This window comes from Rhineura floridana, chromosome 4 (genome assembly GCF_030035675.1).
Source record: "Rhineura floridana isolate rRhiFlo1 chromosome 4, rRhiFlo1.hap2, whole genome shotgun sequence".
Classification (NCBI taxonomy): domain Eukaryota; kingdom Metazoa; phylum Chordata; class Lepidosauria; order Squamata; family Rhineuridae; genus Rhineura; species Rhineura floridana.
The window spans coordinates 6,944,868-6,959,412 of record NC_084483.1 but is presented as its reverse complement, the minus strand read 5'-3'; the positions used below and the strand labels follow the sequence as shown (position 1 = coordinate 6,959,412).

General features: G+C 42.7%; 1 protein-coding gene across 1 annotated transcript in view; it reads right to left on the bottom strand.

The window, feature by feature from the left end:
* Nucleotides 1-422: 422 nt before the first annotated feature.
* The window catches only part of EFHC1 (EF-hand domain containing 1), a 34,627-nt gene continuing 20,504 nt past the window's right edge, over nt 423-14,545 (bottom strand). The window contains exons 5-11 of the mRNA XM_061626158.1: nt 13,996-14,188; nt 12,619-12,839; nt 6,259-6,399; nt 4,802-5,015; nt 3,848-3,995; nt 2,603-2,816; nt 423-580 (exon numbers count right to left, since the gene is read on the bottom strand). Coding sequence (XP_061482142.1) covers nt 509-580; nt 2,603-2,816; nt 3,848-3,995; nt 4,802-5,015; nt 6,259-6,399; nt 12,619-12,839; nt 13,996-14,188 — 1,203 coding nt within the window. The 3' untranslated portion in view covers nt 423-508. The remainder of the gene's footprint in view (nt 581-2,602; nt 2,817-3,847; nt 3,996-4,801; nt 5,016-6,258; nt 6,400-12,618; nt 12,840-13,995; nt 14,189-14,545) is intronic.

The window sequence follows — 14,545 nt, the reverse complement described above, 5'->3', positions numbered from 1 at the left end:
ATCTTGACCATAACTCAGCCACAAGCTTTACTTGTTGGAAAAGCCTCTACACCGTTCCCAGTCTAACAGTACATTTGTGTCAGTGCAGGAGGCAGCTGCAACACACACACACAGTTTCAAGAGCAGTAGCCTAGCCCAAATGTAGTGCTTACATTTAAATTCGTGTAGCTGAGCAAATCTAAAAAAAGAAGAAGTTGTGGTCATTGGCATGGTCCCTAGTGAAAAGTGAGCGGGGTCATCTAGGTCAAAATAGCCTTCTCAGCTAACTGTGAGATTGCAATTGTGGGAGAAATGCCTTTTCAGAAGATGTAAGGTATTCCTTGCAATGAGCGTACAGTCATGTCTGCTTCTGCCAAGGGCTCTGAAAAAAATGGTTCAGTGAGTGTGTAGGATAGAAAGGAAGGAGACCAAAACAACTGCTCAAGAATTAGCACAATTTAATATACATTAGGGAATACGTATGGAAAATTCCTGCTGTTGCTGCTGTCGCTTATACCTTTTGTGGTGATCAGCCCAGGAACGCCCTGAGAAAGCTAGGATATCTTATCTGGTTTTCTCCGTGAGAACAAAGGTCAATAAGCTAGAAGACAAAAGTAAGAGAAGTCAAGTCATTGAAAAGCTGGGAATATCATTTCACAGGCGTGGGTGGGAGTCTGTAGCGGTATGTAGTTAACAAGACCAATTATGGCTCCTCCACAGTGGTGAAAAATAGATAGTTCCCTTCTCTAGGAAAGGACGTAACTGCAGTCAAAGAGTTTCTTTCCAGTCTGAGTGGTGTTCTACAAACTGAACTGTGGATGTGAACTCAAGAGTAGTTCTGGCCTTTATACACTGCAACTGTACAGTTGCAATTTAATGAGCTCTTGGTAAAAGGTGTTTCTCCCCTCTGAGAGGGGCTGCAGAAGGGAGTGTTCTGGATTAGAGTACATTTCCTGCTCCATTTTCCAAACAACAACACTCCAGTCTCCATCTACATCTGTCCTTTGGCTGAATAACAGTTCCACAACTCATTTAGGAACCACTTTGCATGTTCCAAGGAACAGCCCAAATTGAGAACCACCTGGATTAAAAAGATGTGGCCCATAGAAGCTGACAGCCTTGGCCAGCTGCTTTCAAGAGAAGAATTCCTTTAAACCTGACTAGTTCACTGAACAAAAACAATTCCAGTTTAGTTTAGACCTATTTATAACGGTTCAAGTACATGGAAAAAAAGATAAGAAGCTCCTGGTGATGGGAGAATTCCTAGCTCTAGGATTGTTCCATGTGTGGCTCCTCTATAGCCCTGTTCATGTGTCGGGCATAAGTGTATAGAGTGAGGAGCAGGGCTTCACTTTTAGCACTGTCATCAAGAAGAGCCCTGCTGGATCAGGCCAGAGGACCATTTAATTCAACATCTTCTTTCTCTCCGTGGCGAAGCAGATGCCTTCAGGAAGCTTACAAGGATGCCCTGAGTGCAACAGCACTCTCCCCACTTGCAATACCCAGCATACAAAGGCATACACAGTGGCTTTTAGACAGGGTCAGTTTCTCTTCTGAATGCAGAGGATGGGGAGATTATTGATACCTTTTCATTTTATGGTGGAGCTGTGCTCCAAAGAGCACCCATTCAACATTTGAAAAAGGGGGGGGGAGATCTCTTACTAAAAGAAAAATCTGCCACAAGAGAATCTGACATTTTGGGGCTATTTAGAGATAATATTCCAAGGAAAAATCAAAGGTTATTCATCACTACTTTCTTTGCCTGGATCAACAGGTAGCAATAAAATGGAATGGATTTGTAAAATGAAGCGTTTGATTTCAAAGGCACAGGAGCCCTGAAAAGCCAGAGTGGATAGCTCTTTGCCTATCCGCACTAGGCAGTCTGGTGCTGCAATTGCATTGTATTACACACACACACACACCACAAATCAGGGCTGAAAAAAAATGCAGCAAAGGGCTCACAATGTCATGTGGGTACTCCGAAAAAAGTGAGTGAACAGTGAATGGCAGCAACCCTTATCTCCAAAAATTACCACTTCTAATTTCCTAACAGAAATTAGGCAAGTTGCATCTAATAAAACATGCAATACACCACACCATGTAATACTTTTGGATAAATGTATGCAAATTCTATCAACTGCAACTTGAATTGTCAACAGATCTGTGGCTAAGGACACAGCCAACATGGCAGCTCCTTATGCTATAGGAGACCTTATACAAAGATGAAGCTATCTTCTCTCCATTAACATCTCGTTATTCTAAGCTGTTGTCACTCTGTGGCAGATAATCAATAGTGCAGGAGGGACTAGTGTACCATTATCTTCATATATGAGCAGAACATTACAAATCCTTTTTTTAAAAAAACCATATATGCTCTTATTTTACAGTTCCACCGTGGCTCCTGCTGTTGACCACATTACCTGCCCCTGTCCTTAATGCCTGTATGGGAAGGGACTTTCATCATGATACAGCATGATACAATATATATTGACTCGGAACTAAAGGAGTGAACGCAATAGGACTTGGAATGAAATTTGCACAAAACATTTGATCAGATTACTGCAAATCATTGTCATGGCTTTCTTGCCGGACTTTAGATACGGTGACTATTTCTACTCTTTACCTTCTGCAAAATGGGGTCGTCAATAGGCACTTTAAAGTGGTCACAGAGAGCAAAGAATTCTTCGTTCTTCAGGAGCCCTGACCCATCTTTGTCTTGCTGGAGAAACGCGGCTTGCATGTTGCTGTCCGGCAAGTAGTTATGTCGCCTCATGTGTTCCTGTATGTGCTCAGCTAGCACATCTAGCTCCTGCTTGTCAGGCTCACTTGAAGCTAACCTACCAGGAGAAAAGAAACTTCATTTACTTCCAGCAAGTATACTTCATCTAGTATGTACAAACCTAGCCTAGTCTAGCTAAAATAATCTTGAAAGGCTTACTTAAGATAATTAGAGCTGTCATCAGATTAATTCTTCATTAATCACCAGCCTTTTAATCAAACTGATTTAAATTTAGATAAATCTGCATATTGTCAAAACCTCAACAGAAACAAACTTTTGGAATACTCAAGTTACAATTTAATAAATGACATCTGCCACTCATTGGTTGAAGGAAAGTCCATCTTTTAAGATTTCCTTTTTTCATTCTATAGTCTTGTAGAAACACAGGAGCCACACGCAAAAATAAAAAGCTTGCCTCTAACTCACAGCCCCACTAATTAATCTGCTCAGTCTTTAGCAAATTGATCTCCAGAAGAAACAGATTACAAAGCTTGTAGTTGACAAATCATAAACACTGTTTTGACAAAATTTATCAAGAGCACTGAATCAGGGCTCTGTAGGAGTTCTTGCAGCTAGACAAATCTTTGTTTTTCTGTGCCTTTGCTAGTTAAACTGCAAGATTCCTAAGGTGGGAATTGGCACACTTGATAACCAAAAACACCTAATACACCTGTAGTAGCCAACAGTTTCCTATATTGATTCACTGAAGGAATTGTGACATTCTCATTTCTATCCCAGAAATTGTTTTCCTCCTGTACTATTTCAGGTTCCTGTGGTCTTTAAGACAGCCAGTCTAGGAACTACTCCACTATGTGGTGGAACACTGTGAGAGGGCAGAATTGTAGGTGGCACAATTTGAGACTATTATTCCCTAACAGCTGGTAAAGGAGCCATAGCAGATTTTTATGCTAATTTCATAGTGGGAAGGAACTGTGCTACTGTGATGCCATTGCCATGATTATAATGTAATAAGAAGGGGACCTTAGTCTGCCAGGATTGGAATGGATAAGAAACATGGAGTGAAGCTTCCCGGGAAGAATCTAATGACTCCTGTAGAAATCCTTGCACACGTATTCTTTAAAAGCCTACCTCTTTACTGCCTCTGTTGCTGCTCCGCGAGGTGCAAAGTGATCCCTCATTGACTGCACAACTGCTGCTGGAAAACTCTCTAAATTGCTTTCTATGTAATTCAGGACATACTCATCGGCATCTGTGATAATGAACCTGTGCCCAAACACTGGATGAAAGAAAACCAACCAGTTATCACTACCTCTGTTGATCATCAAGCACTTCCTTTGGAAAACAAGTATACAACCCAAGGAGTCAAAGGTTTCAGCTGACCCTGCAGCTTGGTCATCTACCTTGCTTTGGAAAGTGACTGAGGCTGCAATCCAATACACACTGACCTGGAAGTAAGTCCCACTGAACACTATGGAGCTTACTTCTGAGTAGACATGTACTGGATTCCAGCCTAAAGCAGACTCTAGAATAGAATCTTCCAGATCTGCCATGATCAGAGTGCAGAGAGTTTTGTGGTTGCACTGCACAACTCTTGTTGTCCTGGGACCAGAGTATAAAATTAAGCTGCAGAAGGACTGGCAATATCTTCTGCCTCTTCCTTCATTTTTTACTGTTTTGTTTTCCCTACAATGTAGATGATAATGTAATAGGGCTGTGAAAGTCTAAGGGGCTCAAATCACACAACAATCAGTTCAGCAGTACGTACTACAACTAGGTGTTTTTTTTTAAAGCTTGTTCATTATGAGTTAGTCGGATTTAAGCATTGTGCTTCATGAAAGCAAGAGAAATTGGAAAAAATGCTTCTGAACTGTCCATTCTCACTTCAAGATTTGTTACTCTCTGTGTGCACAAGATATTGAGGAGTACAATATTAAAGGCAGACTACATTCTGGATGGCTAAAAGAGAAAACATCAAGAACTTTAATGTTTCTCATATACAAAGGTCTAATTAAAATAGTGTATTTAATTTAATATAGCTACGTTATGCCTCATCTTTCTACTTACCTTCCGTCTTCTACTCACCTTCCACCATAGCCCCAATGGTGAGGTCAGCTGGTTCATAGTAAACAGGGTTGTCTGTAGAGGACCCTGGCTTAGAGACTCTGGTCTTGCCTAGGTATTTGCCTCCAATAATTCCTGAATTGCGCAAGGGTGGTTCATAGATGCTGATCATGTCAGTGGCGAGGCAATAGGAGAGGACGAAACGTCGCCTACTATCTTCAGGATTTGGCGATTCCTGGAGAGATTATGTCCAGATATTACTGCACAGGTAGCAGTAGTAGACAGCACAGTGGGGCTATGCCACTCATCTGACCTTCATCATTGCACCCCGCCATCTCACGCCTCAACCTCTCTATGCCAGTATACAGCAAGGCGGATGCGGCGGTGGCGCTGCTCCTCCATTAACCTTTGCCATTGCCTGGCCAGGGTTTGGACTGCAGCCTCAAGCTTTTATTGGATAATGTGTGGGGCTGTGTGTTAAGGGCACATTTATTTTTTGAGGCGCTATTTGGTTCTAGTGTGTTGCTGTAATAGAGAATGAAAGAACATACCAAGGAGGACCTTTCCCTCTAATGAGTTTGTAGCATTTGTTTTACACTGTAAATCTTACACCACCTGCAGTATTTCAAAAAAGCATGTATAAGGATAATTTAGTAATATGAAAATATATATAAATGTAGTTAATTAATTAGCCAATTAATTCCGTAAAGAGCAGGAGTAAGAACTGAAAATATTTTAATTTGTTGACAGCCCTGGTTATCAGCTCTCTTTAGAAGAATTTTCATATATTTAGTATTAGGAGTTATTGGGGCTGCAATATTTGTCGTGCTTCCAGATTTTCGTGACAGCTATTGCTCTGTCCAGAGTACAGCTACTCAGAAAGAAAAGACAGTATCAGATGCTCTGAAATGGAAGCAATTAAGAAATATAGCTGCAGAGTCCAAAGGCCAAATAAATCTCCCACTCCATGGAATCACAGGCACCATGATCCAGCTAAAGAGATCTGCATCCATAAGAAGACTTGTACACATACATATCGCTTGCTAGGTTGGAAACTGCCAGTTTCAATTATACGTGCACCCTATTTGCATCTGACTGAGGATTCAGTCTACCCACACTTCTTTGCTCTGAATGGGATAACCATTTTAGTGTATATTCAAATCTGCATCCTAGTCCATACTCGGGTAACTAGAACTTGATCAAATAGAGTTTAATTGAATGACTTTTCTGATGACATTATTGTACATGGGATGGGGTGAGTCTTCTTTCAGCTTCTTTATCAAGTTGAGCTTGTTAAAGCATTGTGTTTCAAGGGCGTAAGGAGATTAATTTAAAAGAGAAAGTCCTTTTTTTGGAGCCATCTGCTATGCTACACAGAAATTCAACCATTTGGAGCATTGCCATTAGAGAAGAAAGCATCCACTCTCCAAAACTCATCCTCCACTTCAGAAAGCACAACACACATCAGAACATCTCACCATTTTAACTGCATAACGCAACACTTTATGGTCATTCTCTAGCATCTTGATAACATTTTTCCTAGGTGCTTGTGGAATCAGGTTGAAGCAGTTTTGGAGAGAGTCATCAAGGAAACCATAACCGTTATAGGGAGGGATTATCTGCAGGTAAAAAAAACCCCAAGAACAAATAATCATAGCATTATGTTATGTCACTTAGTTCAGGACATTGTAAAGTGTACTTCATTCACTTTGAGATGGCTCAGCACCTGCTGTTGCATTATCATTATTCTCTGTTATAACAGGAATGAACAGGTACAGGGCAGCTTTGTCAATACCCAAGAGATTCTATTCTCCGACAAGGCGCTCCAGCTAACTCCATCCCCAAATTTCTGCTGATATGGATCCCTGATGTTATGGCTGTCCTTTTCTGGTCCTTTTTAAATGGTTGAAAAATGGAAATGGACTGCCTTGAAGTCGATTCCGACTTATGGCAACCCTATGAATAGGGTTTTCATGGTAAGCAGTATTCAGAAGTGGTTTACTATTGCCCTCCTCTGAGGCTGAGACTGGACTTCATGGCTGTGTGAGGATTGAAATCCTGGTCTCCCAGGTCATTGTCCAACACTCTAACCACTACGCCACACTGGCAGTTGCTAGACCATCCCTTATAGAACTCATTGCTTGCAATCAATCTTCATTAGTTGGTTGATGTATCAAGGGGAGCTAATGACATCAGATGAGCTCCTGAGAGTTGTCAAACAGTATCCAGCTTCTGGAATGAGATACTCATTAGAGAAGGTGACAGCCCTCCAGCTTAGATGAGAGAAACATTAAAAAGTTTGTCAATTTTGTTTGTTGTAAAAACTCTTATGGTTCTCTCAGGTAGAGAAAAGATCAAACAAGTAGCCAGCGAATTCAAGGCTTTATTCAAAATCTACTGCAGTAGGGCTAAACAACATACATTTCACAGCAAAGGATGAAGCATGGGTCACGCCCCCCCTTTTCCTGCTTCCCCTTTTTATATGTTTTTGAAGATCACAAAGGCTTACACAGAGAGGCGCTTATCTAACCAGGCGCTTATCTAACAAGACAGGAAGGAATGTACAGAACAAGACATACACAGTTGCTATGTGAGTGTAGCTTTCTAAATTGAGTGTTTGCAAGTCTGCTGTTGTCATGGGATACAGCCTTGATTTTACTTACAGAGAAAAGAAGAGCTTACAGAGAAAAGCTTATCTGTTTTACCACAATTTGAATTGGATGAGGGAAGAGAGAATGACTACTGAACCTAGACTGAACTATGTCACCACCTAATTGAACTCTACAAACTGTCAACCTATGTGTCTCATTCCTAGGCTCCAGGTGGCTCTCTATAGAGCTTGTGGTAGAAAGACTTTTTGAAGCTTGATCTTGATACTATGTATGGTTTAACATCCATGGGGAGAAGACATAAGCACTTGGGTGCAAATCTAATGTTGAACTTATAATATATATAGACTACACCAGTAAGATGCAAACAATAACTGGGCTTATTTCTTAGGTTCTTTCACACAGTTCTCAGTTCTGAATCCATCTTGGAACCACACCCTGAAAGCAAAGGCCTCAGGCATGTTCAGATCCAACTTTTCTAAAAAACACTTTACCTTTTTGGCCACTAGGTGGCAACCACATGAACATATCTTATACTCCTCCCCCCTTTAGTTTATACTATTGATATACAATCTACCTATATTACCAAACAACAGATACATTGGTCTTAACAACATCCCTTGTGTTTATAAATTCAACCTCTCCCTGGGCTTAGGAATTCTTTTTGAACCCCATAGTGCAACTGTGGGTGTTCTTGGCTTGTCCACCACTGTCGCTGTGCTACAAGATGACCTGCCAGCCAATGAGGTCCAGTCTCAAAATTAAGGGCATAAATTAGGTTCCCCACTGTTAGGGTACTTGATGCTGTTTTTAACTCATAGTAGAATTTTTGTGCTTCCTGCTTCTCACACCTTAATAGCCTCATTAGGGTGTAGGATGTCCAGGTGTGTACACAATTTCCTACCCATTAGTAGTTCTGCTGGTGATTTTCCTGTGGTGTAATGTGGTGTAACATGATACTGGAAAAGGATTCTGGCTAATTCAGTCTCTAAGCTGCCACACGTCATGTTTTTAGTACGTCTTTCAAGGTCTGTACAGTTGTTTCTGCTAGGCCATTGAATGATGGGTGATGTGGAGCAATTCTTACATGTTTGATGTGTTTTTTCTCTGAAAAGTCTTGGAAAATTACACCTGTAAATTGTGGCCCATTATCACTTACCACTACTTCTGGCAATCCAAAAGTAGAAAAAGACAGGCAGAGTTTACCCACAGTTGCTTCAGCAATAGTGGATGACAAGATGTGAACTTCAAACCATTTGGAATGTGCATCTGTTATTATTAAGAACATTTTCCCCATGAATGGACCAGCATAATCGACGTGGTCTTGGCCAGGGTCGTTGTGGCCATTCCCATGGATGTAAGAGTGCTTTTGGAGGAGCATGGCAGTTAGATTGACAAGTCCCACACTGTCGCACCACTGTCTCAATCTGTTGGTCTATTCCAGGCCACCACACATAACTACATGATAATCCCTTCATACATACAATGCCAGGATGTGCTTCATGCAACAATTTTAGCACAGCAGACTGACTCCCTGGTGGTACTACTATGTGAGACCCCAATAATAAACATCCATCCTGGATACTCAAGGACTCTCTATGCTGATAGTGTAAATCTGTGCTTCCCCCCTCAAATCATCAATTTGTGACCATTCCGCACTCTAGATAACAGAGGATCTTGGTCAGTCTCTCGTTCAGTCTTTGCTGTAGACATCAATTCAATAAGAAGAATGGTTTCAGTAGACTGAGGTACTGACTTTGGGCAATCTGGTAGTGGAAGTCTGCTAAGGCCATCAGCATTACTCAGGGCTTGACCTGGTTTATATTCAAATTTGTAGTCATATGCAGACAACGTCAAGGCCCATCTCTGGATTCTAGCAGATGCCATTAGAGGTACTGGCTTGTTCTCTCCCAGCAGACCCTGAAGGGGCATATGATCTGATCGTATGACAAAACATCTGCCATATAGCTATGAACGGAATTTCTTTACTGCAAAAACCACTGCTAACCCTTCACGTTCTAGCTGTGAAAAGTTTTTTCCTGCTGGGGCTAGGGATCTTGATGCATAACTAATGGGACGCTCTGATCCATCAGGCATTCGGTGGGCTAACACTGCTCTCACTCCACATGGAGAAGCATCACAAGACAAGAGAAGTTGTTTACGCCTGTCATAATGAATAAGGGGCGTGGATCAGAGCTTGGAAAAGTTACTTTTTTGGACTACAACTCCCATCAGCCCACTCCAGTGGCCATGCTGGCTGGGGCTGATGGGAGTTGTGGTTTAAAAAAGTAACTTTTCCAAGCTCTGGTGTGGATGACTTTAACAAGTTCTTTGCTGCTGCAAAAGCTCTTGCCTGCTCTTGACCCCAATAGAATCGTATCCCTTTTTGTAACAGTCTATGTAATGGTGCCAATACTGTTGCCAAATTGGGTAAGAATTTGCCATAACAGTTTAGCAACCCCAAAAAGGACTTCAGTTCTGAAACTGACTTTGGTGCAGGTGCCTCAGTAATGGCACGTACTTTCCCTTCCACAGGGTGTATGCCAGCAGCATTAATTTTGTGTCCCAGATACACAACTTCTGGGGCCTGAAAAACGCACTTTTCTTTCTTGAGACGCATGCCTTCAAATGACAGCTTTGACAGTACTTTGTCTAGGTTCTGTAAATGTGCTGCCTCTGGTGTTCTTGTAATCAGAATATCATCAAGATACACACAGACATGCAGCATACCCTGGAACAAATTGTCCATGGCTCTTTGAAAGATTCCAGAGGCAACAGAAAAGGGAGCCAATTGTAACAAAACAGTCCCTTATGAATATTTATTGTTACATAGTTTTGAACTTTCCTCAGGAGGAATCGGAAGGTACGCATCGCTTAAGTCGATTTTTGTGAAAGTTTTTCCTCCAGCCAGGGTGGCATATAGATCTTCAATTCTAGGAATGGGGTATGTGTCCGTGCTACATGGTTCACAGTCACTTTATAGCCAGGGACAATTGAACAGCCCACTCAGAGAACTGAACAGGCTTTGGGCTGTAGTCGATCTAATTCTTGCTCCACTTTGTGATGCATAGCATATGGTATTGGGCGGGGCTTAAAAAAGTGGCTTAGCATCTGGATCCACAAAAATCCTACGATTTACCCCATTTAGAGTACCCAACCCATGTCTGAAGAGTTCTTTATGTTTTGAAAGAACTGCTTCTGTCCCAAGTGAGCTAACTTTGTTGATCTGTGCCCAGTTGAGGTTCGGTTGTCTTATCCAGTCCCAGCCTGTCAGACTAGGGCCTCTTTCTTTTATCACAACTAAGGGCAATTGAAAGGTCGCTTCTGCATATTTCAGTTCTACATTAATACTGCCTCTCAGTGGGACTTCTTGACCAGTATATGTGCGTATAATCATTTTCAGTGAACTGTGACCCCCTTATTCTGTGGCCACAAACAGTTATAAGTGGCTTCACTGATTATAGACACAGAAGCCCCTGTGTCCACTTCCATGGTTGTGCTTTTCCTATTAACAATAACATCCATTTGCGGTGGTTTTTCTTTATAGTCTTTTCTAACAATGTTGTACATAGTGTACACTTCATCTGTGCCCTTATCATGCTCCCCTGTACTTGCCATCTGATGTATCTGCTTCTTGCTACATTCCTTCCCATTTGTCTGTGCTCTTTTTTTATGGCACATTTTGGCCAAATGGCCTTGTTTCAAGCAAAACCAGCACTCCCTACTCCTGTGGGGGCATGAGCGGCCATCACGTTTCCCTCCACAGCGAAAACAAGGAGTTGCAACATGTACGTGGTTTATCTCTTCACCTGGACGGTACTTTTTAGCCAATGTGGTAGTGGATAATTTATGCATGGTGCCAGTAAGTGTCTGGGCATCACTTAGACGTTGAGAGACCCCCTGTAAATCCAGAGTGTGCTGAGCTGCAACCTCCATGCTTCGTGCAACTTCCAGGGCTTTTTTAAAATCTAAACTGGATTCTGACAATAAGCACCTCTGAATCCTCTCAGCATTGATGCCACAGACCAGCCGGTCCCTCAGCATGGCATTCAAGGTGTCTCCAAACCCACAATGCTCTGACAGGTGACACAGTTCTGCTTCATAAACTGCCACAGACATCCCAGGAGAGCGTGAAAAACTGTTAGAACTTAAATTGCTGCACAATTTCAGATGGCTTGGGGTTGTGGTGACTTGAGACAATCCCAATCAACTCCTCAAAAGATTTGTCACTGGGCTTTTCAGGAGCCACCAAACTCCTAATCAGTCCATATGTCTTTACTCCACAAATACTCAGCAAAATAGCCCGCTTCTTGCTATCATTATTAATATCATTAGCAATGAAGTACTGGGACAATCTCCCTGTATACTGCACCCAGTCCTACTGTTCAGCATCAAACTCCTTCATAAGTCCATAAACAGCTATTTTCCTATCACACTGCTACTCACAATGTGTGAAGAAATCCAAGGAGACCGATGCATCCAGTTTACCTTTGACGACAGTATAATATATGTAAGCTACACCAGTAAGATGCAAGCAATGACTGGTTTTATTTCTTAGGTTCTTTCGCACAGTTGTTTTGAATCCATCTGGGAACCACACCCTGAAAGCACAGGCCTCAGGCATCCTCAGATCCAACTTTTCTAAAAAACACTTTACCTTTTCGGCCACTAGGTGGAAACCACATGAACATATCCCTGCTCGTGTCTCCTGGGTGTCAAGGGCCAGCTAAGTGAGTGGCTCAGAGGTTACGTGCCCTGCCACCTGTGCAGCTGTGGGCAAGCAGAATAGTCCCAAGGAGCCCTGTTGCCCCCCAGCTGGCAGGTGCGAACAAGGAAGGGGCTGGCTTGTGCAGCTGTGGCAAGCTGAGCAGGCCCTAGCCAGCTGGGGAGGACTAGCCTCAGAGGGAGGCAATGGGAAACCCCCTCTGAATACCGCTTACCATGAACACCCTATTCATAGGGTCACCATAAGTCGGGATTGACTTGAAAGCAGTCCCTTTCCATGGTTCAACCATTTAAAAAGCACCAGAATGATCTGTGAATGATTGCTGTGGCTTTTCAAGACAAAATAAGCAGTCAGGAGTTTACATTATAAACACATTTGGAAATATGGCCCACTGATTTCAATAGAGCTCTCTTGCAAGAACGCAGGGTGGGGATTGGAACTTTAACCTTGAGTTGAAGTTGTTCTTACATCTTCTTCCTCCCCCGCCCTCGCTAACCCATTACCTGTTTCACTTCCTCCGCGGGTGGCTTCCTTATATCAACTGGGTGGAAGTCTGTGATGCCAAACTTGTCCCGACAAAACTGCTGAGTAAACTCATCACAATCATAGATGAAAAAAGAGCGCCCAAGTAGGGTAGTGGATTTGCCTACAGAAAAATCTTTAGCTGTATACCATTCCAGGACCTCCTGATCAGAGATCTCCAGCACACAAGTTGGGAAGGTTCCTAGCAGAAGGAAAGCAGGTTAGTTAGATTTGTGTTGCCTTTGATTACTCCAAAAGAAAAACTTAAGCTGTTGAAAAAGTATAAACTATATTCAGGAGCAAACAGCAGAATTATGACAACAGCAAGGCCTCTATTTTGCCATATTAATAAGACAATTTTAAAAAGACAGAAATTGATAATGCTTAGACTCTGGAAGTAATTTCCAAAGGATCTCAAAATGTATCACTGGACAATATTTAGCAAGAGACTAAATAAAATGGAACATCCCAAGAGAAGACAAGCAGGGCCGGCTCCAGGAATGCAGGGGCCCTTGGGCATTAGCCTGCCCGGGGCTCCTCCGCTCCCCTTCCGCAATCCCGCAGATCGCAAGACAAGACCTTCCAAGCCACCCGCCACCCCCCCTGCTTCATCTACCTTTCTCTACTGTTCATTGCAGCTGCGCACACTGCGCGCGCAGGGTTGCCATCAATCAAGATGGCGGCTGAGGTTTCCGTAAGGGACTGAAGCCTCTGCCACCATCTTGGTTGATGGCATTCAGAATGCGCATTGCTGCCATCAACCAAGATGGTGGCAGAGGCTTCAGTCCCTTACAGAAACCTCGGCCGCCATCTTGTTTGATGGCAACCCTGCACACCCAGTGCGCGCAGCCACAAAGAACAGCAGAAAAAGGTAGGTGAAGCAGGGGGATGGCGGGTGGCTTGGAAGGTTTTGTCTTGCAGGGCCCTCGGGCCAGTACCCAACCTGGCCACCCCTTAGAACTGGCCCTGAAGACAAGAGTGTGATTTTACAGGAATATGATTACAGTGCAGTATTTAAGTGGTATGATGGATAATTTAGCTTTAACCACATCTCATGTGAGAATATCTGTCTTTTTCTATCACATCTGTCTGAAAAAGGGTCTACCCCCCACTCCACACATGCTTCTCATGCCGACTACTGCATGTCATAGATTTGATTCACAAGTTTCCATATTCACGTTTTCCTGGTATAGCAACTTTTAATGGGATTCATCCTACACCCAAATGTACTTGCACATATACCTGTGTGACCCTGGTTTTTTTCTCCAACTGTTGTTGTCATGTGCCTTCACGTCGATTTACACAGTAACTCTTCGAATACTTTACCCGTAAACAACTGGGGCAAATGCCCCCTTTACCTTTCTTCTCCACAAAGTTTTTGGGCAGGTGCTGTCGCCTTATCAGGACTGGGAAAGGGTCTCTGCCATCGTTCCGCTCATGGACTTCCCGCACCTCCACTGTATCATCTGCCAAGTAGTAGTGGATGATAAAACGCCGGTTCTCACCAAACATGCTCTCAGTATCATCCCAAATGGCATAGAAACGAAGCACCTATAAGGCACAGGAGGGGACATAGCTCAGGGTTGATAGGACACATACTTTGCTCAGTCCCTGTCTGAATAAAAATGTGTGAATCTCCTATCTAAAGTCCCATTAAAAAGAATCTCAGTGCTAAGAGTGCTAACCTTGAAGACCTGCTGCAAAATCAGAGGAGACAGCCATGGATTGCATGAACTAGTGGTCTAATTCAGTATAAGGCAGCTCTTTATAGCCCTATGGGAATGTCAGTAATAAACCCAATTTAGAAAGAAGGAAAGAAAGAAAGAAATCCTATTCATATAGGCAGCAGCTATGCCTGGGCAGGAGAAAGTCCACTACATGCATTTATTTATTTAAGTTAATTTTTAT